The following is a 22,060-nucleotide window of genomic DNA, read 5'->3' as shown; positions in this document are numbered from 1 at the left end:
CTGAAGCCAGGCACTGTGCCCCAGCCTGCCCAGCTCCAGGCAGGAGCTTCCTGGGAAGCCGGGCTGCTTGGTGTTACTGGCAGTAAAGCCCCGTAATTAACCCTGGGCTAATTACAGCCCAGCCCCCCCCCCCCCCCCCCAGCGGAGACGGGATTCGAACTCGCAACCACAGGGAGCGCCCGAAGCGGGCCCCGGGCTGGGGTGACGGACAGCGCTTCCAGCCAATCGGCTGTCAAGAAGGGCTCGAGAGCCCGCCTCGCGCCACTGCGACCCCTGGCAGCCAATGCGCTGCCGAGAACGAGCGCGGCCTCCCTCTAGGGCGGGACCAACCTCCGCGGTAGGTTCTCCCGGCAAGGGAAGGGCAAACCGACCAATAGGACACCGCGCGGCGCCAAACGGGCGTGCGTTCCACCCAATAGCCACCCGCCTGGCTAATGGACAGCAGAGCCGCCCAATCCGCGCTCAGAGGGCGGGCCTCCGCGCGCGGCTTCCGCTCCCGTTGTGTGAGGGGCCCGAATCCCAACCGGCCGCCGCCGGGCGTCTGAGGCCGGGCCTGGGGGCGCCGCGGCCTCGCCCCGCTCCGCGCCGCCTCTGAGGCCGGGCCCAGCGCCTGCCCCGGGCCCTTCCCCTCAGCAGGGCCCAGCCCAGCCCCGGGGTCCCGCTCCCGGTCCCGTCCCGGTTCGTTTTTCTCCCCCCCCCTCCCCCCCGGTCGCCCCCCGGCCCCGCCATGTCGCTGCACGGCAAGCGGAAGGAGATCTACAAGTACGAGGCGCCATGGACCGTGTACGCCATGAACTGGAGCGTGCGGCCCGACAAACGGTTCCGCCTGGCGCTGGGCAGCTTCGTGGAGGAGTACAACAACAAGGTGGGCACGGGCACGGCCCCCCCCCAAAAAAAAATAGGGCCCGGGGGGGGGTTTGGGGTCCCCCCCCCCTCGTTGGGTCGTTCCCTGTGGGGTTTGGGGGCTGGGGGATGTTGGGGGGGGGGGGGGGGGCTGCTCGCAGAGAGGTCTCCTCACTGGTCTCAGCCCCCCCTCGGCGTGCCCGGGTTTTGTGGGGAAAGTTTTCGGCCAGGACTCGAGGCTGGGAGCGTGCGAGCTGGGCTGAGGCTGTGTCAGCAGCGTTACGCCTGTTTTACCGTTTGTTCTCCTCGTGGAAGGTTGCTGGGGGGGCTTTTTCATGAGGCTGTAAGCCCTCAGCGCCTTTACTCATCTCTGAGAGCAACGCTGATGCAAAACATCTGGTTGTATCCTCAGCATTCCCTCCACATCGAAGCAGAGCACCTTGTGCAAGTAGCAGAGAGGTGGCTGGCTCTTCAAATTAAACCCTTCGTTTCTCGACAGCCTTTAATGCATCAGTCTGGGTGATGAATGCATACGAGCAGAGGAGGGATGAGGAAATAAACCTGGCTATAGAGCATGCAGAAAGTTGTGTGGCACTGAAGCTGTTGCAAATAGAGCTCTGTGTTTATAGCATGGTGCTTTGTCGAGCTGCTTAATGTAGAAAATAAGGCCAAAAGTTGGCATTGGGCAGGGATGTCGTGAGGGGTGATCTGAAGGCAGGTGGCACCTCTGGGAGCAGTTCAGTTACTGCACCTGCAGCAGTCCTGGCGGGATGCTCACAGTGCGCTGCGGTCCGGTCAGTGACCAGCTATGAATGAGTTGAGCCCCATCGGGGTGCTGGGGGTGGCAGCTCGCTGAGCTCCAAAACTTCTCCTTTCTTTAAACGCCAAATCACCAGCCTGTGAATATTTTGTTTAGAAGTGATGGAGTTGGCTAATAAGGGACATGTTCTGGTGCTTTTCACTTTGGGTCATTCCCTAGGGATTATTATTCCCAATCACAGCATTATCGAGTCTGCTTTTCGGCTCAGGCTTCCACCATAAAGGCAGTTGAGTCAGCCACTTTTTTTTATCCTTTACACTTAGTTGGTGCAGACAAGCTCTGTAGGGCTGTGTAAATGACCCGTCTGTAAATATTCCCCAGAGCTTCTCCTGACCTCAGTGACTCAGGACTCACAATCCTGTTGACTCCGGTCCCTCCGAGCACCTCGTTCTGTATTTATGCAGCGCGGTGTGAACAGCAGGAGAGTAATTGTGCGAGGCTGAGTTGCCGGGCTGGAAGTACAGAAAATGGGTGATTAACAATTCAGTTTGTACAATAACACAGCGAAACGTGGCCTTCGGTTTGTTGAGATGGTTTGCTGTGATCCTTAAAGGGTGCTGGGTTTTTTGTGTGGTGAGGGGGTGGGGTTTGGGGTTTTTTAAGGTGTTTTCAGTAGAGCCTTCTGCTGTAGGTAGGTGATGACAGGTAGAGCCCTCCTGGATAAAGGCAAGTGGTGCTCAGAGCATTGGTGGTGTCTTCCCTTTGGAGACCAGAGGGAGCTTGGGAGTGCTCTGTTATTTGCACGCTCTTCATGGTGTTTCTCTGAGGCTCTCGGCGCTTTGCTGAAACTTTTAGGGGATGCTCAAACCCTTGGGAAATGGCTTCAGGCTCCAGGTTGGGACAGACCCTGCGTGGTTGTGCTGGGGGCACGCTCGCTGTGAGTTCTTTCAGCTCCAGCCTCTGTCTGTGGGAGTGGTAAAACTGAGGTAACACAGGGAAAGAACTGAAGGTGTCCCAAGTAGCCCATAATGTGATTAGAGCAGTTTTTTTTCAACCCGAGTTCTGAGATAAGTGGGAATTTAAGACTTTTCAGGCACGTGTGGAAGCTTTGTCCTCTTGCTGAAGCCGCCCTGCACGGTTGAGATGTTTTACGTTGCCAAATTCTGACATCAAAATACCCTTGCAGGTGGAACCAATCAAAAGGTTAACGAAAACTCACTTTCATTTCAGCTTTCTCTTTGCACTCGGATATCTTTGGAGGCTTTTGACAAGCACCAAACATTTCTGTTGCTGTTGCTGCGGTGTTTTGTTCTAAATAACCGACTTCCTTCCTTCCTTCCCCCTGGTGCACCAAAGCCCAGACTGGAATAGCAATTCTAGCTTGCTGAAAACGTAACCAAATAGGTCAATGTAGCTTTTCCCTGTTACTCTCCTGTTTTATTTGTATTTTTAAAGGTGTTCTTAAAAAGATTTAATGCACCAAGCATTCATTGTAGCAGCGATTTCTGTTGGGGTTGGGAAAGGAAGAGGACGAATTCTTGTCCCCTTCATTTTGGGGACTTTCCATTTCTGTAGTAATTACCAGAGCTCCAAGTACATGCAGCTACATGCACAAAAGGCCTCTTTGCACCTCTCATTTGTGGGGGATTCAGTTCTACTGGCTGCCAAACCCCAATCTCCTGCTGTCCCCAATTCCCAGACTCTCCTAACCGCTTTAATTCCCCTACGACTAACAAGCTGGAGGGCACAGGAGGGAGCTGATTGCCAGGATCTCTCTGAACCCCCAGGGAGTTCTGCTTCAGCTCCTACACCTGCACCGATCGTTCCCTGGTAGAAGGAGACAGTGGGAAGAGCTGAAATTATTTAGGCTGGCTTTTCCTGAACACCTTGGATTAGCAAACTGCTGCTAGGCTTTAGAGCAGATCGCTGGTGTGATGGGAGGGCAGCTGCAGGCTGCTGAGTGTGGCTTCGGGGATCAGGAGTGATCTGTGGAAAGGAGCAGGCAGGCTGATTGCAGGCTGTACCTGGAGGACAGAGGTGCAACAGATCAGGGAGCGTTTGGTGTGGTTGCTTTACCAGGGGGCTGTGGTTTTTATTCTTCTGTAAGGTTTAGGGTTGCAAAGACAAGTCGATCACTTGATGGACAGCGGTAGGAAAACACATCCAATTGCAGCATATCTTGATCTATGGGAGAAATGAAATAATTATGCAACATTCCTGGCTGCCATCGCAGCGTAATTGCAAAGCTCATGGAGGTTGAACCCCCTCGTCCTCCTTTCCCCACCGGGACAAGTGACAGGTAGATGCAGAACAGCTCAGATTGTCTCCTGCCTGACCATTACTTTGGTTTTAGCATCTCCTCAGGCTTTTCTGGTCTCGGCTTCAGGCACTGCTTCATGCAGTGGGTGACAGCAGCAAATCTCTCCCTCCTGCAAGAGAGTTGAGACGGGGCTCTCATATGGGCAGCATCCCGAAAATAAACCCCATTGTCTCTGCAGCATGCACCAAGAGCTTGGCTGGAGGGGTTCTGTAGTTGCTGCCTGTGATCGGGTCTGAGAAGAGTCAGACCTCTGAACGTGCTGAGCTAGGAGAGAGCAGAGCTGCTCCAGCGGTGTTTGCTGCTGCCGGGTCCCACAGTCAGCAGCAGGTGCCAGGAGGTCTCGTGTCCTTGGTGGGCTTCTTGTTCTCCAACCTGGCCTGTGCTGAAAAACATCAAAGGTCACCAAGGGTTGGCTGGCACTGCTCTTTCTGCAGAGGGGTTAAACGTGATCATGCAGGGCAAGGATCTGTCAGCTCACACCAGGAAAGCGAGTCCTCTGCTGTCTGAGATCCCCTCTGGTTGGGGAATGTTGATTGCTTCGGACCAGCTTAATGCCCACGTGTTGAGCTGCAAACAGCATAAGCAAAGGGAAAGAAATGATTACAAGTCGTTTGTCTTCTGATTCTGACCTTGCCGCAAGATTTTCTGTGACCAAGGACAATTTGCTTCCTTTGTGAAATCCGCTTAGCATTCCTGAGCCCTAAAGGAGTTGGAGCTTTCTGTCAATCGCTTCAGAAGACCGGGAGATGCGGGGCTGGTTCGTGGTGGGCTGTGAAGTGGAGCAGCTGCAGTGAGGGGAGTGCGAGGCAGACGTGAACTGGTTTTAGAGGCTTGGTTTGATGTCTTCTGGGGTCTCTTAGAGGGTGGAAAGGATGGATCTTCAGTTTTGATGAGCAGCAAGGGTCGCATTTGTTAGGAGCATCCCTAAATGGACTCGTAACTGGACTGTGGAGGTGTGCTGTTGTGTGTCTGGGGGGAAATGTGGTGATTTCCAGCCTACTTCAAATGTCTAGTTCATGAGCTGAATTGCATATGCCAGAATATTTAGGAATTGTGCAGATAAACATCTTAGAATAAGTCTATTAAGCCACGGTTTCCAGGAGAAAGCTGCAGTGTGGAAAGTATTAGGAAGTTCCCACTGTGAGCAGCTTACAAACTGCTTGCAATGAGTCGTCCTCGCAGTGTTTGTGTTCGAGCAGCGCTCAGCACAGTGGGGCTCTCATCCTGTTTAGGTCTTGTAGGCACTGCTAGGTAAACACCTCCTCCCAGCACCGTATTGTTCTCTGAGCGCTTTCTGACATGTCAATATTTTTCTAATAACATCATGTCTGGGACTACCAGCATTACTTCAGGTGCTGTCATGACCGAGCTATGTGGAGATAGCTTCTTGTCTGCCCTTCCCTCTATCACATTACCATGGGAAGAAAAATACTAATTTGGAGATCAGCTGCCTAAAATCTTTCAGCAGGCCCACTTTCTTGGTCTTCTCACACAAAACACTAGAATAATTTTGTTGATGTTTTCTCTTCCCCCTCCTTTTTTTCTCAAGTTTGAATTCTCTTTGCTTTCTGACACCAGGTGGGATTAATCCATGTTCTCCTTTGGTGCAGCTGTGGCAGGCTGTGTTTGCTACTGCGACACTGAGAGCAGCCCAAGAGTTAACTGGTGGGATCTGGTGCAGTGTGTGGAAGAGAAGGGTGGGCTTCAGTCCTTGGGACTGGGATTTTGCTTCACTTAAGATTACGTCTTCCAAGTACAGGGCTGTGGTGAGGATGGGTACTTCACTTTGCTTCCCAGCTGGGCACGTAAGCACAGCTTTGAAGATTTCTCATTCCATTGCCATGATTAATTGTCCTTTGTAATTGTCCTTGAGGTTCCAGAAAGCATCCTTCTGAAATACGCTGTCCTAATGCACTAATTATAAATGATTCTTTTGTTAAAAATGCTTTCTTTTGAATGTGGCTTCTTACAGGTGCAGCTTGTTGGTTTGGATGAAGAGAGCTCGGAGTTCATTTGCAGGAACACCTTTGATCACCCCTACCCCACCACAAAGCTGATGTGGATCCCGGACACCAAGGGAGTCTACCCAGACCTGCTGGCAACCAGCGGTGACTACCTGCGTGTGTGGAGAGTGAGTAAATCCTCCCTGGGGAGAGACCTCTGATACTGACTGCTGTGTAGTTATCTCCTTTGTACTTGAGACCAGATTTTTCACTTTCCTTTCAGGGTGTCTTGTGCTTGCTGCAGTGTGAAGGTGAAAACACAAAATGAAGGCAGAGCACTGAATAACTTTTTCTTAGCTGCAGTTATAATGCTACTAAATACAAAGACTGTAGGAAAGGCAGAATTACGGTGGTAATTGCTGTTTTAATCACCTGATTGAAGACAGAGGTGGTGATTGTGTTTTCCAGACAGTTAGGCTGTAAAGCTGAGGGAAAGAAAGCCGGGATTAGCGCTCTGTGTTGGAAGTACAAGTGGAACGAGTCGCGTGATGTTTCTATTTCAGTCAGGTGTTTTGCTTTTCCTAAAGGTGGGTGAAACAGAGACCCGGCTGGAGTGTTTGCTGAACAATAACAAGAACTCTGATTTCTGTGCTCCGCTAACATCGTTTGATTGGAATGAAGTGGATCCGTACCTCCTAGGTGAGACTGACAAAACGCTGCAGCTGTTGGTGTGAAAGACACGCTTCTGAATCCAGTCTGGTGAAATCCCAGATGTGCCCGACTGCTGTCATTGCAAGCAGCACTCTGGTAACTAACAAGCAGACAAATTTGTATGTTGGAGAAACTGCCACTGTCTTGGGTTTTGAAAAAAGAAGAAAAAAAAAAGCCAGCTCTTGGAGACTTTTTTTATATTTGAAAGGTGGCCCCTGCGCTACGGAGGCTGGGTTAGGGGTGTTCCTTTGCTGCCTCGGTTGTTCCTACCTTGCAGATAGGAGCTATCAGCCTTCGGGGCTGGTGAGCTGGTGTTCCAGTGCTGAGTAAAAGTGGACGTGAACTCCTGTGACGTACCCAGTGTGTTCTGGAGTGGGTAGAAAACTCCATACCAAGCTTTTTATTTCTGAAAATCATTTCAATGGCAGGAGCCCTTAATTCAGTTGGAGAAGGGGGCTGAATGCTTAAGGCTTAATTTTAGCCTTTGGGAGAAATTGTCAATCCATGATGACTGATTCAGCAGAGGTTTGTTTTCCAGCAGAGGACAGCCGTTCATGTCAGGGGGATTTGCCCAGAGATTAACACTGATAATGTGTCTTAGTAATTATTTACTACATGATTTATTTTTTCTGTGTTGCATTGCTCCTCTCTTAAGAGCTTTACTGCTAGCCCCACCTTCAGTCCACAGAAGCAATCAGTTAATAACGATGTGCTATTGCAATTCTAGGATTAGGCTTTGGTTTTGACATGTGCATGAGACTTAAAGGATGGGGAAGTTCATCCCAGATCTGCATCAGGCTTCTGCATAGATTGAAGCAGACATGAGCTATTTACACTTTATTCCTGTGTGAAAGACTCTTTCCGCAGCTAAAAGGTTTGGGTCATTTAAATGCATGGCAGATTGCTGGCTGGTTGGCATTCTTGATTTTAATTGTACGCTGCTCTTGGAGCTATTCTGATCTGTAGATGTCAGAGGCTATTACACTAATGGAGAAAGTCATTAGCAAAATTCTCACAAATTATCGTATTAAGAATATTCATTTTGCTAACAGAAGCCTTTTTGTTTCAGGTACTTCTAGTATTGACACGACCTGCACTATCTGGGGTCTGGAGACAGGGCAGGTTCTTGGAAGAGTAAATCTGGTCTCTGGCCATGTTAAGACCCAACTTATTGCGCATGACAAAGAGGTGATGGCTTCATTTGGTTGTTTACATTGCATATATTTAAAGCAGCAGACAAGGAAAAGGGCTTTTCTGTGTTTGTTTTTTTTTTTTTTTTTTTTTTTTTGAGAAATCTGATTATCCAAAAATTTAATGTATTTAAAATTTAAGATGTATGGCTCTGATATGCATTAGTTATAGCTCAGATATACAGGTTTTATACGTTACAAACTGATTAAAGCTGTTCTGTTGGCTACTGCTCTGTTTACGCGTCATAAAATCTGGGCTTGAGAATATGTTTGTCTTACTAGATTATGCTCTAGAATATTTTAGAAAAATGAGATAAAGCACCAAACTGGAATTGTAATCAACTGGGTATCAAAGGCAATAAACAGCTTACAGGATTCTTTCATTTTAACAAAATCTGAGTCTGGAAAACAAATATGTTCGGTTTCAGTGAATAATCCTGTAATGACATGACTAGTTGTTGTTTTTTTCCCCTTTCCCTTTGGCAAACATAGTGACTTAAAAACTAGCTAGGAAGCTCAAGCATTTAACAGACAATGTCACTACTAGTTCTGCTATTCATATGGAAAATCCGTTTTGCTGTGAATTAGGAGGCAGTGCACTGACTAAAACTGAGGTTGTGTTTTTCTCTGCCCTGGTGCCGAGCAGGTGTATGACATAGCATTTAGCCGTGCAGGTGGTGGAAGAGATATGTTCGCTTCAGTTGGTGCAGATGGCTCGGTGAGGATGTTCGATCTCCGTCATCTGGAACACAGCACCATCATTTATGAAGACCCACAGCACCATCCATTGCTGCGTCTTTGCTGGAACAAGCAGGATCCCAACTATCTTGCTACGATGGCCATGGATGGCATGGAGGTGAGGCACTAGCTCTCCTGGGGGTGCTACTGGCTGGGATTTTTGGGAGGTTGCTTGGCCCTTAATTTCTTAACTTTTGAAGGAAGAGGGCAATGTTGTTGTGTGGAGTATGATTAAGGATCACTTCTTATTTTAGTAATTTCAGTAGGAGTTAAAGGTAACTGGCATTATAGACTTGGAGATCTCTGGGGCTCCTAAATATTTCAGCTGATTTTTTTAAGAGGGGTCTGTGAGCCAGTTGGGCAACAGCTTTCCCATAAAACCATAAATGCAAGTACTGTAGTCATTCTGTTCTTTCTCAGTTCATTGCATAAGGCAATGTACCTTAGTTTGTTGCCTGTGCTGCTTCAGGGAAGCATAATTCATTTGCCATGTTCTCATACCTCACAAGCCCTCCTGGTGAGGCCTGACTCTTCTTGAGATGCACACAATTTGCTGACCAGCTAGAAACTATTCTGTGAGAACAGTGTGTGCTTGCCAGGTGCACCCTTTGGGAAAGTCTTCACAGCCTTAGTTCAAATCTTTTTGTTTTCTGGAGGAAAAAATTAAAAATGCCAATTATTAACTTTGTTGTTTTGTTTCTGAAGGTTGTGATTCTAGATGTCAGAGTTCCCTGCACTCCTGTTGCCAGGTTAAACAACCACAGAGCGTGTGTAAATGGAATTGCTTGGGCACCTCATTCTTCCTGCCATATTTGTACAGCAGGTAGGTGTGGAAAGAGATTCCAGATCGATCTCTCGCTGTCTGCATTAGTGAATCTCTGCTTGGGAGCTTTCCATTACATTTGCAAAATCCTTTCTTCTAAAAAGTTAATGCACTTCTCTTACTGCCTTTTGCTAAAGATTATAAGTGATTGAGAAGTCCTTTATTAGAGACTTTCCTAAAAAGCTTATGGAAATAGATGCCTGCTTATTGGATGGCAATAGTGAGCTCAGTGCCCAAACTGTGCATCTCTGTTGGCTAAGCTATTCTATTTTCCAAGCTTTTTAATGTTTTTTTGTTTGGTTGGTTTTTTTTGCAAGCTACTTCTTAAATGTTTTCAACTGGAGTTCCACTGATTGTTCAGTTTATAACTGTCCTGGATAACACGTAATTATCCAAAGAGGTGTGCTGGTTTTGTTGGAGAACAGCTGCACCACTGTATCTCCATCTTGATTTCTTATCTGGACTGCAACAGCCATATTCTATCTAGCTGCTTCTACTACACCCATATTAGGGAGATCCCGTGTAGGGAGATTCCATAATGCTTTGATTCTACTTATTTTGTTTTCTTGTGCAGCGGATGACCATCAGGCTCTCATCTGGGACATCCAGCAAATGCCTCGTGCCATTGAGGACCCTATCTTGGCCTATACAGCAGAGGGAGAAATCAACAATGTACAGTGGGCATCGACTCAGCCAGACTGGATAGCTATCTGCTACAACAACTGCCTGGAGATTTTGAGAGTGTAACGTTACTGCTTCATGCCAAATTGAGGCAAGGCCGTATAATTTCCCCTCCCCTCTAAAGTAAGAACAACACAAGTCAAGTGGCCAGTATCTATTGTTGCTTTGCATCTACTGTTCCAAGAAACTGTTACAAGAATCAAGGACAGGTGTTCCCTGTCCCCAAGACTCTAAAATGCAGAGACATGCTGAGCCTCTTGGACCTTTTGGGTTCTGGTTTTCTTTTTTTTTTTTTTTCTTCAGTTAAAGTTCTGTATATTTGTTTGACTGTGTTAATAAGCTTGCAGGCTTTCAGTTGCTGCGTATGTCCACGTGTTTGTCAGCCAGCTGGGGCAGCACATCTAACTAGTTCGATAGATGTAAGTGCAAAACAAGGTGGGGAAAAAGACGGTGATGTTAACAGCCACCTTGGCAGGAATCTGTCATTCCTGTTGTTGCTGCCTCTCAACTGTTTAAACATTTGTATGTTTTTTATATATTGGGCTAACTTTCTATTGAGTAAGGCTTTTCTCCCGAATTCTTACTTTTGATATGTGATCCACTTCCACAGGCCCAAAGCAGGATATATTTGTTGATACAAGTCACAATAACACTGCAGGCTCCTTGGCAGTAAAGGCCTGCCAGAATTAACCGTTGCCTTGGCTCTCAATACCTGGTTACCTGGGCAGAATTTTCTGGTGCTGTGAAGTACAAGTACTTGTTGCACAATTTCCTTACACTTTTCTGATGCTAGAGGCAGTTGCTACTATGGTAGGCCTTATTTTTAAATTATAACTGAATTTATTGTGTGTCTCCTGCAGTTGTGTTAGCTAACAGAATGGTAATAGGTTTCAGAAAGAAGATACTTGCATGACTTGAGCTCCCTCTGAGGTAAATGACTTCTCAAAAAATGTTATTTGTAATGGACTTTGGAGTGACATTTCCAATGAAATGATTTCCCCTTAGAGGGCTTACTATCTGAACCAAAATAAAATGGTTTCACACTTTGTAGCTTGCTTGATTGGCAAATAATATGACCAAGATTTGTGGTTAACCTGCACCTTGGAGCTTCTTTGCATTTGGCCTGTGTTCCTGGGAGTTCTTGAAAGGAGTGCAAAGCAATCTTTTTTTTCCTAAATGTATTTGCTTTGTACTGTCAGGTCTTGTTGAACGAGGAGATGAGTTGGAAGAGCTGGTCTGCTATCCAAATGAAAGCTGTTTCTCTGAAAGAAAGAATTCCCTAATGCAATGCACAGAAGATGGGTTTCAAATGAAAGAAACAGTGCCACAGAGGCTATGGTTTGGCACTTGTCATCCTCATGTCTTTTTGGGATGTGTCCAGGGGCATCTGTTTCTGTTTTGAATAGTGGAACGCTCTGCAGTAATACTTTGCAATCAAAGCTGAGTGGATTAGGCAAGATAAAAATCTTCAGCAAAGTCTTAATATAACACAGCTATTCAGATCAATGTTCCACAGTGCTCTCCTAACGAAGACATGACAACCGTAGCTGGTCTCTGAGGCTGTACCAGCTGAGTTTTGATGTAAGTGTCAGAAATTATCAAAATCATCCTTCCACCTAACGTACATTCACCTACAACTACAGGCAGCATTATAAATAGTAGGACGCTGCCAAACTTGAATTGTGATGGTTTATGCAGCAAAGGCGAGCTGGGAAAAGAGATTGCTGAGAAACAGTAAAACTGACGCTGAAAGTGCTGTCAAGTAGAGAACAGACTCTGAAAAGTTTTGTCATTCTGGACATGGGGAAATATTCTACAGATTACTTTTCAACATGAGCTCAGAAAAGCACTGCCTTGCGAATTTGTTTGCAATTCATTAGAAACAGCATTATTATTCCATCACCCTTTTTAATTTCAGAGCCAAGAAACTAACACGGTTTAAGCTCGTGGTTTGCCAGTGGCGTTCTGTGTTCAGCTGTGGGTTTTTTTTGACAGAAGGCTCCATTTGACTTGAAGGTCAGTTTTCCTTGCTAGCTGTGGTGCTGAGGGTAGTGTGTTCCACAGATTTGATGGAGGTACCAGAATGGTGTTAGCCAAACAGTTGGGTTACAATTTTTTTAAGTAGCGCTTCATCTTAAATTGGAAAATACTCAGAATTAAGTGAAAATTAGGATTTTCTTAGTAGCAGCGTATAACTACGTGCCGAGCTTTAGAAACTCATCAAAATGTGCACATCCTTGTAATGTGCTGCTTAATTACAAGCAGTGGATATTGTGTGCTGTGTCACTAAGGGATTTTAACTTTGGCTTGGAGTGCAAAGTCAGTTGTTACCAGACAAGCTTTTAATTTAAGTTGTGGTTTGGGGAATGGCAGGAACTACCTGTAACGTTAGTACTTCCAGAAGTCCCCTCTGTGCTTTGAAGTCTCATTCTTAAATAGATGGCGTGAGTCAAGGATGAATGTGCCTGTTGCTTAGCTTAATAAATCTTTTGCAACTGCCGAATTGTGCTTTAAAAAAAGACATAAGCTAATTTATTTGAAAATAAAGTCACTGAGAGACTCCATTGGCTATACTAAATGACAAATACAGCCTGCTTCTCTAGGAATAGAATCTCTGTTTGTACCAAGATGATGAAAAGAGCACCTGTGAAGGGGCTAACAGACAAATAACCAGGTAGCTTTTGCTAGTGTTAGAGTAAAATTCTGTTGTGAACCTAGAGTGTCAGCCCTTCCATCCATAAAACCGATGGAAGTTCGCCTGTGGTATTGGGTTCTCATTCCAAACTCTTCAAAGGCAAGTGAAGGAATTTTGTGGACTCCAGTGGATTCTAAATAAAACTCATATCCTGTTTGTGTAGCCAGTTGGGCTACCTTCTAGGTCTATAACATGTTGCTTTGGGCATAATCTGTTGTCATTCTTCTTATGAAATTACATTCAGAATCACCAGAGGCTGTTTTGGAACAGGGAAATGCTACTTAAAATAGCTTCTTTTCAAAGAAGTCACTTGAAAGGTTAATGACTGAAAAGACATGAAAATCCTCATGGGTGAGATGTTCTGTAGTGCAAATGGCACTTCCATCCAGAGAGGAAGTGAGAGACTTCGGTGCCCTTTTGCCAGCACCTGCTGACACAGTGGCAGCAAACTAACTGTCTACTTGCTGGTTCAAGTTTATTTGCAAGATAAAATAAAACCCTGAGACTTGCCACTGTACCCCATGAATCAGAAGATAGAATTTATCACATTTTACTGGCGTAACATTCAATTATGTTGGGTATGAAACCCTCATAAGCATTATTTTTTTTCCAAAGTTCATGGATATAAATACTTCAGCATTTGATCTTGATTATTTTGTGCTTGCTGGAGGGTGCAGAGCAACTGCTTTCAAATGCCTCGTATCCCTTGAGTATGCATCAACATTAAGGGAAAAGTCTGAGCATCAGTGAGGTTAGAAAAGCAGAAAATCGCAGGCTATTTTGGTACAGGCAAGGCCTTGATTCTGGTACGGAGATGTCATTTTTCTCTGGCTTCGGTAGTTGTGCAGCACTCCAGTTGATTAATTCCAGATATTATGCTATTGTCTGGTTGTTATGTTCCGTTTAAACCAAGCTTTCCACAGATTTCTGCTGTTATGTGGGCAACCGGTTGCTAGTATATGGGCTTCAACCAGGAGATTTCAATTGTGTAATACCTCGTTAGTGAGGGGAAAGCATCCAGAATACAAGTTGGATGTTGAATTAGCATGCAGTATGCTAACCCTTCATCGTCTAACTGAAACAGCCTATGGTAGGTTGCGTGTACCAGACTTGTGCTTCTGTGTGCAGGGATTTAAAAGGCAAGGATGTGAGTGCTTTGACAATCTATTTAGAAAGGAAACGGTGGTTTCAAAGAGCGATATGACAGGAGACTGATAATACAGGTTGTTCCGTATGGAACCTTGAAATGTACTTAAAGGGGGGAGGCATTGCCTCTCATAAGTCAAAGTTAATGATCCTTTCAAAACTTAGCTGTAATTACTCTCCTGAATGTTCTGGATAATAGTAAAAGGATCTATTTTTGCCTGGTGTCGCAATGAGAAAGCTGCATCAGGCTCAACTATAGATCGTTGCCTACCAGGGACTAGGTGAGGAGAGAAGTCCAATATATTGGAATTCTTCACACAGATGCTCTTGTGCTTGTTTTAAATGTAAATCAAGAAAGCTGAGTGTGTCTGTTTTGTTCTCTTGCAGATGGCACTTTAACAAGTATATTTTTGGTAAGATTAGGAGGAGAGTCATCTTTTCCTCAGTCTTTTTATGGTAGGCGTTTGTCTGTGTTTTGTGTGAAATGTTAAATACATCAGTCACTGAAATCCTCAACTGGCTACGGTTGTCAGTATCTAGTGGACCCTCATCTGTTTCTACTAAACACCCAAACCATGAGCACTTGACAATACTGTTTGTGTTAAACTGAAGCTCTCTATTCAGAGAATGACACAACCTTGCAAGGTCACCCCAAGTAATTTAGTGCAGCTTGTCATCCAGAGAGTCCCTCTTGCTTTATTTAGGAACTTGGCAGTGTCTGGCAATCTCTCCTCTACTCCTTGGCGGCAGTAGTGGCAGGTTGGTGGTGCACAGCTGGAGCTGGATTCTTTGGGTAACGTTTTTGTGATAGAAAAATTGCTGCTGCTGTCTGTAAATTCACACAACCTAAATTCTGGAGCTTGTCAGTTCCTCGTGTTTAATGGTGTTTTGTCTCTTTCAGAACATCCTCAAAAGGATGAATGGCAGCAAGGGTAAGCTGTTGGCTCAGTGGATTGCAGAGTTACAGTTCCATCCAAATACTGGACTGGTTTGTCTTCCCATTGCTGGTTAGCAAAATGGCCCTACCCCCTCACATCCGTTCTGTTACCTTATCAGTTAATACAGGTTATATCTACACATCTACCGCTTTCTACTCTCAGACCAGTATTCCAGAGCAGGCCTGTATTTATTAGACAGTGGACATTCAAACTGAGGTGTCCAAGACCTGTTCTGGAATGGGCAAGGTACTGTCAGCTGTGTCCCTGTTTCTCTTGATCTTTGCAGAGAATCCAGGGATTTATTTGTATGTGGCACTTAACGAGCACTTTCTCATGCTTAGAGAGGCAGCTTTACTTCACCCTTCTTACCTGAGAAGAGTCAGAAATGTTTTATTGTTGGGGATATTGAGAGGAATTCAGCATGCCCCAGCTCTTCTTTTTAGGAAGAGATTTCCAGAACTTTTGATCAGCAGCATTCACCAGCACTAAAAAGCAGTAATTAAAAATGCAGCTAAACACCAGTTACTGAATGCTCATCATTCGTGGCAGACTCCAGAGACAAAGGCACTTGTGAGACTTGCTCGCTGCTGTCTAATTTCAGAAGATAACTGTGGCTGCCATGTGTCTCAGTAGCCTTTTGTGCAGCCTTTGGTACTCAGCATCAAGCTAGGATTTTCATACTCATAAAAACAAATCTGGATGACTTCTATCAAATTTATTCCTTCTCAGAAAATCTAACAAAAAGATTTCCTGAAAATTATTGCTGCAAAGGGTAGCCGTAAGCCCATATTCCAGCACTCATTGATAGCCACAAGTCAACATCCCTTGGAGTTTGCTCTCACGATTGTAAGACGCGTGACTCTCAAGTCTCCTCCGTTAGAGACGACGATCGGTCTGTCGAATCTGAACCAAGGCAGAAATGCGAGAACTAGTGAAAGTCATAGTACAGCTGTGAAGCAATGTGTTGCTTTTCTGACAACCTGGTGAATATGAGTTATGAAATCTACTATTTAAAAGGAACCTTTTTTTAAACTTGGGTTGCTAGCAGTGTAAAATGTAATTTAAATCTGTTGCGCCGAAGCATTTTTGTTACCGATAGTCAGTAGGAGATGTTTACTTTTTGTGTGTTTTTTCCCTTCTACTCTTTCCATTCACAGTCCCGTTGTGGTAATTTCCTGAAGGTGTAATCTTTGTAGCATGATTGTACAAACATTCATATGAAACTCCGACTTCTTGTTCTCACTAAACTATGTTAAAGCAATAGTAGTTTTACTTCTGTCCTTCTTTTCTCCACCTTCCATATTGAGATTTGCAACTTTGCTACTATACTGTCCTAGAGGAATCCTAGTATCCTGCTATTCAACAGACATATGTTGTTGACATGGATAACTGCAGTGTCCCTATACTCCTTTATTTTTATGGAGAAAATGCAAAAGGTTTTGTTACAATGGATTTTAACACCTGAGTCATGGAACCATACTGTTGAAACTCTGTAAATTTTAAGGCAATTTTCTGAAGTCGCTTGAAAGTGGAATGTTGCATCCTTTTATGCTATTTCCTGCTTCCTATGTAGTTTTATTCAGATTTTTTAACCTTCTTTCTAAGTTTCAGCCTCCTGTGTATTAGGTACAGTATTTTCTGCCTTTCATACTTTGTAATAAAAATGGAACATTTGTAGATTGACTGCAGTTCACTGTGTGGTGAGTTGAAACTGGTACCCGTGGGACTAGCAGGGAAATATTTAAAAATAGGTTTCATGTATCCTGCATGAAGTTCATTGCTGTGGAAGGGAGGGTGATTGCTTTATCTCGTCTCTGCTGTACAAAGCTGGTGAGATGTATTAATCACTTATCCTACTAATAATGAAACTAATTTCATATTTCTAGCTACAATAAGTTACAGGTTGCTCCAAATTATATTGTTAGGAAGCCAGTCACAAGGGAACTTGAACAGAATGGTTGATATTTAAAGTATACCCACATTTACTTTTTTTTGAAACAAATGTACCACGTGTTGTCTGTGCTCATGTTTTCTGACTTCCTTGCACAGTGCTTCTTCCCTACAGAACAAATAGTAATTATCTGCCTGCGTGTTTCTGCTACTTAAGATGAGGGGAAGAGGGATTTTCTAATACAAATAATTGGTCTCTAAGGCTTTTTGAATACAGGCAAATTGAAGACAAAGCAATTAGGCCCTTATTTAGTTCCTAAGCCTTAGGTATAGGTGACCTCTGTTAAAGGGCATTTTCTTTACAGGCTCTGTCACTGGTAGCATTGTTGCTGCAACTGGGACCTAAAAGGGAGTAGGGTGGCAGAACTTGGAAATCTGTTTTTAACCTTAAAACTTGGTGAGCAGGACTGATGATTGCAGTAAGTATTTAGATTATCTCTGGTTCAACTAAACTGTTGTCTGAAAACTAGTGTACTTTTGGATTCTTCTCTAATTCTTTGTGTACTGGCTTTGAAATGAAAGCTTTTTAAGCTTTGTGACCACAGTGGAAAGAGTTGCCTATAAAGATGTGCTGTTTAAGCTATATATGGACTTTGTTCCAGTAATCCATATTTGGAAAAGATGCCTTCCTTCTAAGAATTGTGTCTTTACCCTAGAAATGTATTTACATCCTCCTAGATTATTTTTCCTGGATCTGTGCTTCAGAATTCTCCAAAGAAGGTTTCTCCACTTCCATTCTAGTGGAAGAAGGCAAGAAATTTAAATTTCTGTATGCTAAATCCCAGCAACTGTTTTCAATATTGAGACATACCGCAGCAACTTCCCACCTGGAGAACATGCTTTCATCTTTGTAGAGGTAAATAACAGTATGTATTCAAATAGCATCACACTTGCATTTGCTACGAATCAATTTATGCAGAAATCTTAAGTGACAATCTCAAGTGGCAAATATTTAATGCCAGAATGCAAAGATGCCAAGCACTACCTGTCATATTTTTAGTAACTTTCAACTGAGAAGAAAATCCCCATCTCTGTAGGGAAGCAACTAAAACAGAGAAGTAAAAAAAACGGAAAAGTAACATTCATTTTGAAGCCAAATTACTGTTCTTTGGTTAACTTTGCAATCTAAATTAAATCTGTCCTTTCCATTTGGCATAACTGAATTTTAAACTTCTCCTTACCCAGTATGGTATTGTGGGGAATGCAACAAAAACAGGATCAGTGCTATTGGAGGTAGGTCACCTTCCAGCTGAGGGAACTCAACCTGTCTTCCCATCTTTTCCCTTCATTAGGGACCGGTAGGATGCAGAAATGTGTCGGTTGTGTAGGATGCGGGGGCTAGCTCAGCAATAACCAAACAAATCTACCTGTTTCTCTGGGCGTCCTGTCTCTCTGGTGATAAAGACTAAAAGTCTATAAAATACAGCTGGAAGCAACCGGTTTGCGCCCTAATTAAGTCCTGTGGGAAAGACTGTGATGACAACTTCTGCAAATTGGACCTACTAGTGCAAAAAGTCAAGAGCTGGTAGATGATGAGAGAAACAGACTGCTTGTCAGTGTAGCAAAACAAGTGCCATTAAGTCCTGTAGAGGAATATGCGCCGAAAAAGAAACAGCAAGAGGTTCTCTGCCCTTTGTAAATATTAAGGAACAGCTGACATCTGCTGTGGCTGGCCAGCTCGCTTGCTGTGTGACCCTGGGAAAGTCACTTCTTTCATAGCAGCCGTAAGTGGAAAGCACGTAATTCATCACTGATCAGTAAGTGGCTGGAAAATACTTGAAAGTTAAAGATGTCCAGCAGTAACGCACACTACTTACAGTAATGCAGTGACAGTAACAAACTTGTGCTTTAATCTTGGGCTTTTTTTTTTTTGGTGCCGCTCCATAAGTGGTCCAGATTGCCAGCTCAGAAGCAAGTAATGATCTAAAAGCACACAACATTTCTAACGTCCTTCCTCCTCTTCCTTCTCTTCAGTTCAGCCCACTACAAGCAGGAGAATGGCTCCTATTTTTTTTAACCAGACAGCTTCAGAGCCCCCTCTACTGGAGTGCTGACAGCAGCAGGCCAGCAGGACAGGACAGGTACCAGCTGCTCTGGGGCTGCAGAGTGAATGCCACACTCGTGCTTTTTAAGGAGGTGTTTCACATGGTTGATGCGCTCTGTTGGTAAGGAGGTAAGGTTTTTGGCCCTTCCGTGTTGTGCCACTCTCTCCTGAGGCTGGATTACGGTGACAGTCCTGTCAGTTCTCCATCAAAAAACCTGCCTGCAATGTTAAAGCTGAGAACACCAAGAGAGTGTTCGCAGACCCAGAACTGCCTGGAACCAGCGTAACTGCTCTTCTCAGATCTGCAGAAGAGAGTGCAGAACGCTTCCATGCATCGTCTGAAGATTTATGGAGTTTCTTCTCTGCTACCCACCCTCTTTCCCCAGGTTTTTTTCTTTGCACAGCTCCCAGTTCAGTGTCTCTGGCTGTGCGGTCTGAGAGGCTGAATAAGGAAGTTTTGGCATGGGACAAGGCTCAGCCTGGAGACTGCTAAGCTCCCCAGGAAGGATGTGTGTACCTAAACAAGAAGGGAAACAGGAAGGAAAGAAGAAATAGTACATCTGATAGCAAGGAGAAGAGGCTCTTTGAGTCAGACAGGTATGCTTCAGAAAACGGAAATACTACCAGAATAGAAAATATGATGGCATAGCAATTAAGAGACTGGGAAAAGATGCCAGGAGCTAAATCCCAAAGGCCTACTCCAGACTTCCTGTGTAACTTTTAACAAGTCACTGGCTCTCTGTGCAACGCTCTTTAATCCCTAAAATAGGGATTACATTTCCTTTTCTTGCTTCATGCTGTGTGACGGCATTAAACAATTAGGCCTCTGTAAAGTTCCTTTAAAACAAATGAGCTGACTCTAAGCACAGTAGCTCCTGTAGAGTCTTGGTGAATATCTGTACTGATGATTTTGCATAAAACGGCTTCAAACAATCTGAATAGCTTGAAGCTGAAGTGTGAAGTGTGTTTTATAGTTGTTATTTACAGAAATGCTGCTGCTTTTCTGGAAAGCAGCAGCTTTAAAAGGATGTGGGCAATCAGGGTGGAAAACCACAGAACATCAGTTGGTATCATAGTGTTTTTAGTAAAATGAATAACCTGATTCTTTTGTTCAAAATTAGTGCATCACTAAGTAGATGGTAAAAGTGGAAAAAAAAAATATCCTTTTTTTTTTCCCCTGAAGATATATGAAATAGGGGCATCTGCTAAATTTTCATGGTAGAAACTGTAACTGCAGTCCAGGAAGGGTGTACCAGCTTGTCTAGAAAATAAAATATCAGGCGGGAAGTCTACAACAGGCCAAAAAAGGTCTAATGGCACTGGTGTATAAACAGGGTCATGATAATGTCTCGAAAAGAGCACAGAACTGCAAATCAGCAGACACAACGTGCTGTCTTGCACATCAGGCTTGATAGGTGCATGAAGTAATGAACCATCAAGGACAAATCATTCTGTTTTCAAAGGAGGAACAAGAAAAACTTCAGTGAAATCCAGGCTTTCTGGGCACTTGGAGATGGAAAGAGCACGTTGAACCAGGATGGCTGTCTCCTACCATCTGCTGGGGGCTCCTCATTCATTGTCAGAACTGATGACTAGCAAGTCTGGTGTCTCTTCGGTTTAAATAAGTCCACTTTCTACACAAAGGACTTGTAATAGCTTTCATGTAACAGGGCTTCAACTGAGAATTTCATTCAAAACCACATAAGAACTGGAAGAGAGACAAAAATACCAAAGGGTGAGGTGACAGTGTTTTGACATCAGAGCTGGCACAGTGGGGAATTAATACTGAATTTCTTCAGTTTTAGTCCCAGGAGCAATCTCATTAAAACCTTCCTATAATGTCCTTGGCACAAAAAGCAAGTATGATAATTAAATTTGGTGATGAACAAAAGTGGGAGGCTTCAATAATAGGAGGGAACTAGAATATCTTAGAGAATTGATGACTTTGAAGAGTGAGAGGTAGACATGAGACGAAATGTAGCTGTGGAAAGTGCAAAGCTGTGAATTTAGGGGCGAGGAGAAATTTGCAAAGGATGCTAATGGTTTATTACTTGGAAATTAGTGCAGAAAGGAAGTTGGCTCTACTAGTTGATAAAGGATAGCGATGAGCTACTTGAAGGCTGTGAAAATGCATGAGGAAAGTTGGTCTGGTGGCAATGAAGATACTGTCATCGAGAAAGGAATCAAATTGGAATGGGGGCAGAAAAGGCTGCCAGGAAGATACCACAAATGCAAAGCTTGTATTATAAGAGTTAGAGTGGCTTACTCATCTATTAAAATGAAGCCTGGAAGGGGATATGATTATCTTCTCGAAGTATTTAGAGAGAAAACACCAGGGAAGAGGAAAAGATTATTTAAGTAAAAGGATAATCTTGACATGAAAACAAATGGCTATAAGCTGGGCGTGAATATGAGACGGAATATACAGGAAAAGCAATTCAAGAGATACTAAAAAGCCTAAACACTGACAGCATTAGACTTGGTTTTGGGTGGGAACTTCAAGGTGAGATCTGGGGAAGCCATCTAGCCCAAACCCCTGCTCAAAGCAGGCTGGCTTCAAAGTGAGATTATTGGCTTTGTGCAGAGCTTCATGCCCTAGAGAGGCCAGATCTGTTGATCTAAGCAATCCTTTACTGATTAATGTGTCTATCTAGTGTGGCATTGCAAGATCTTTTTATTACCCCCAAGTAGTTTACAAAAAAAAAAAAAGGTAATGGCATCACAGATATTGTCATCATGCTTCAGCTAAATCCTAAATTCCTCCGTGTGTGGGGTCTGGATTCCTGCACTTGTCCGTACTTTTTAAGAAACTTTCTTTTCCAGTCTGGTTTTCTTCGCGTGGCTTATCCCATGGATGCAACCCCTTTGACATTGCCGTGTTGGTTGTGAGCAAAAACGTTTAGAAAACGATGCACTTGCTGCTAGATGTCTGCCAGACTGAGAAGCAGCTGCTGGCACCATCTGCTCGAGGTGGGTTTCCCAGCAGCGGGGTGGCCAGTGCAGCAACAGGGAAGGAGAGCTGGACTTGCTCGTAAAAATAAAATAACCACACGCCCCACTGTCCCTTGTGCAGAAAAAAAAAAAAAAAAAAGCACTATCAAAATATCATCTCACAGGTGGAATGGAGACAAAAGCAAGGAAGGAGCAGCTGAAGCCTGAATGTCATTTCAAAAGGTATGAGTTGATTTATGAAGTTTGAGAGGGAATTATTGGTTAGATGGGACGGCTGAAGTAGTTCTCCTTTGCCCTAAAACCTCTGCAATTGCGCTGTGTGGTGT

The 22,060-nt window shown here is 44.3% G+C and overlaps 1 protein-coding gene across 2 annotated transcripts; it reads left to right on the top strand.

Annotated features, from left to right (window-relative positions):
• Nucleotides 1-489: 489 nt before the first annotated feature.
• Nucleotides 490-16,471, top strand: DCAF7 (DDB1 and CUL4 associated factor 7). Of its 2 annotated transcripts, none has more exons than XM_068660751.1 (7): nucleotides 490-865; nucleotides 5,896-6,054; nucleotides 6,454-6,565; nucleotides 7,647-7,765; nucleotides 8,414-8,623; nucleotides 9,211-9,328; nucleotides 9,903-16,471. In XM_068660751.1, the coding sequence occupies exons 1-7, from the start codon at nucleotides 728-730 to the stop codon at nucleotides 10,073-10,075; spliced, it is 1,029 nt and encodes a 342-aa protein (XP_068516852.1). In that variant the 5' UTR covers nucleotides 490-727; the 3' UTR covers nucleotides 10,076-16,471. The 2 variants fall into 2 exon arrangements, with proteins under 2 accessions (XP_068516852.1, XP_068516853.1); XM_068660752.1 differs by lacking the exon at nucleotides 490-865 and adding an exon at nucleotides 5,681-5,728.
• The last annotated feature ends 5,589 nt before the right edge of the window (nucleotides 16,472-22,060 follow it).

Source organism: Anas acuta, chromosome 25 (assembly GCF_963932015.1).
Source record: "Anas acuta chromosome 25, bAnaAcu1.1, whole genome shotgun sequence".
NCBI lineage: Eukaryota > Metazoa > Chordata > Aves > Anseriformes > Anatidae > Anas > Anas acuta.
The sequence above is the reverse complement of the archived record's forward strand: the minus strand, read 5'-3'. Positions and strand labels throughout refer to the sequence as shown.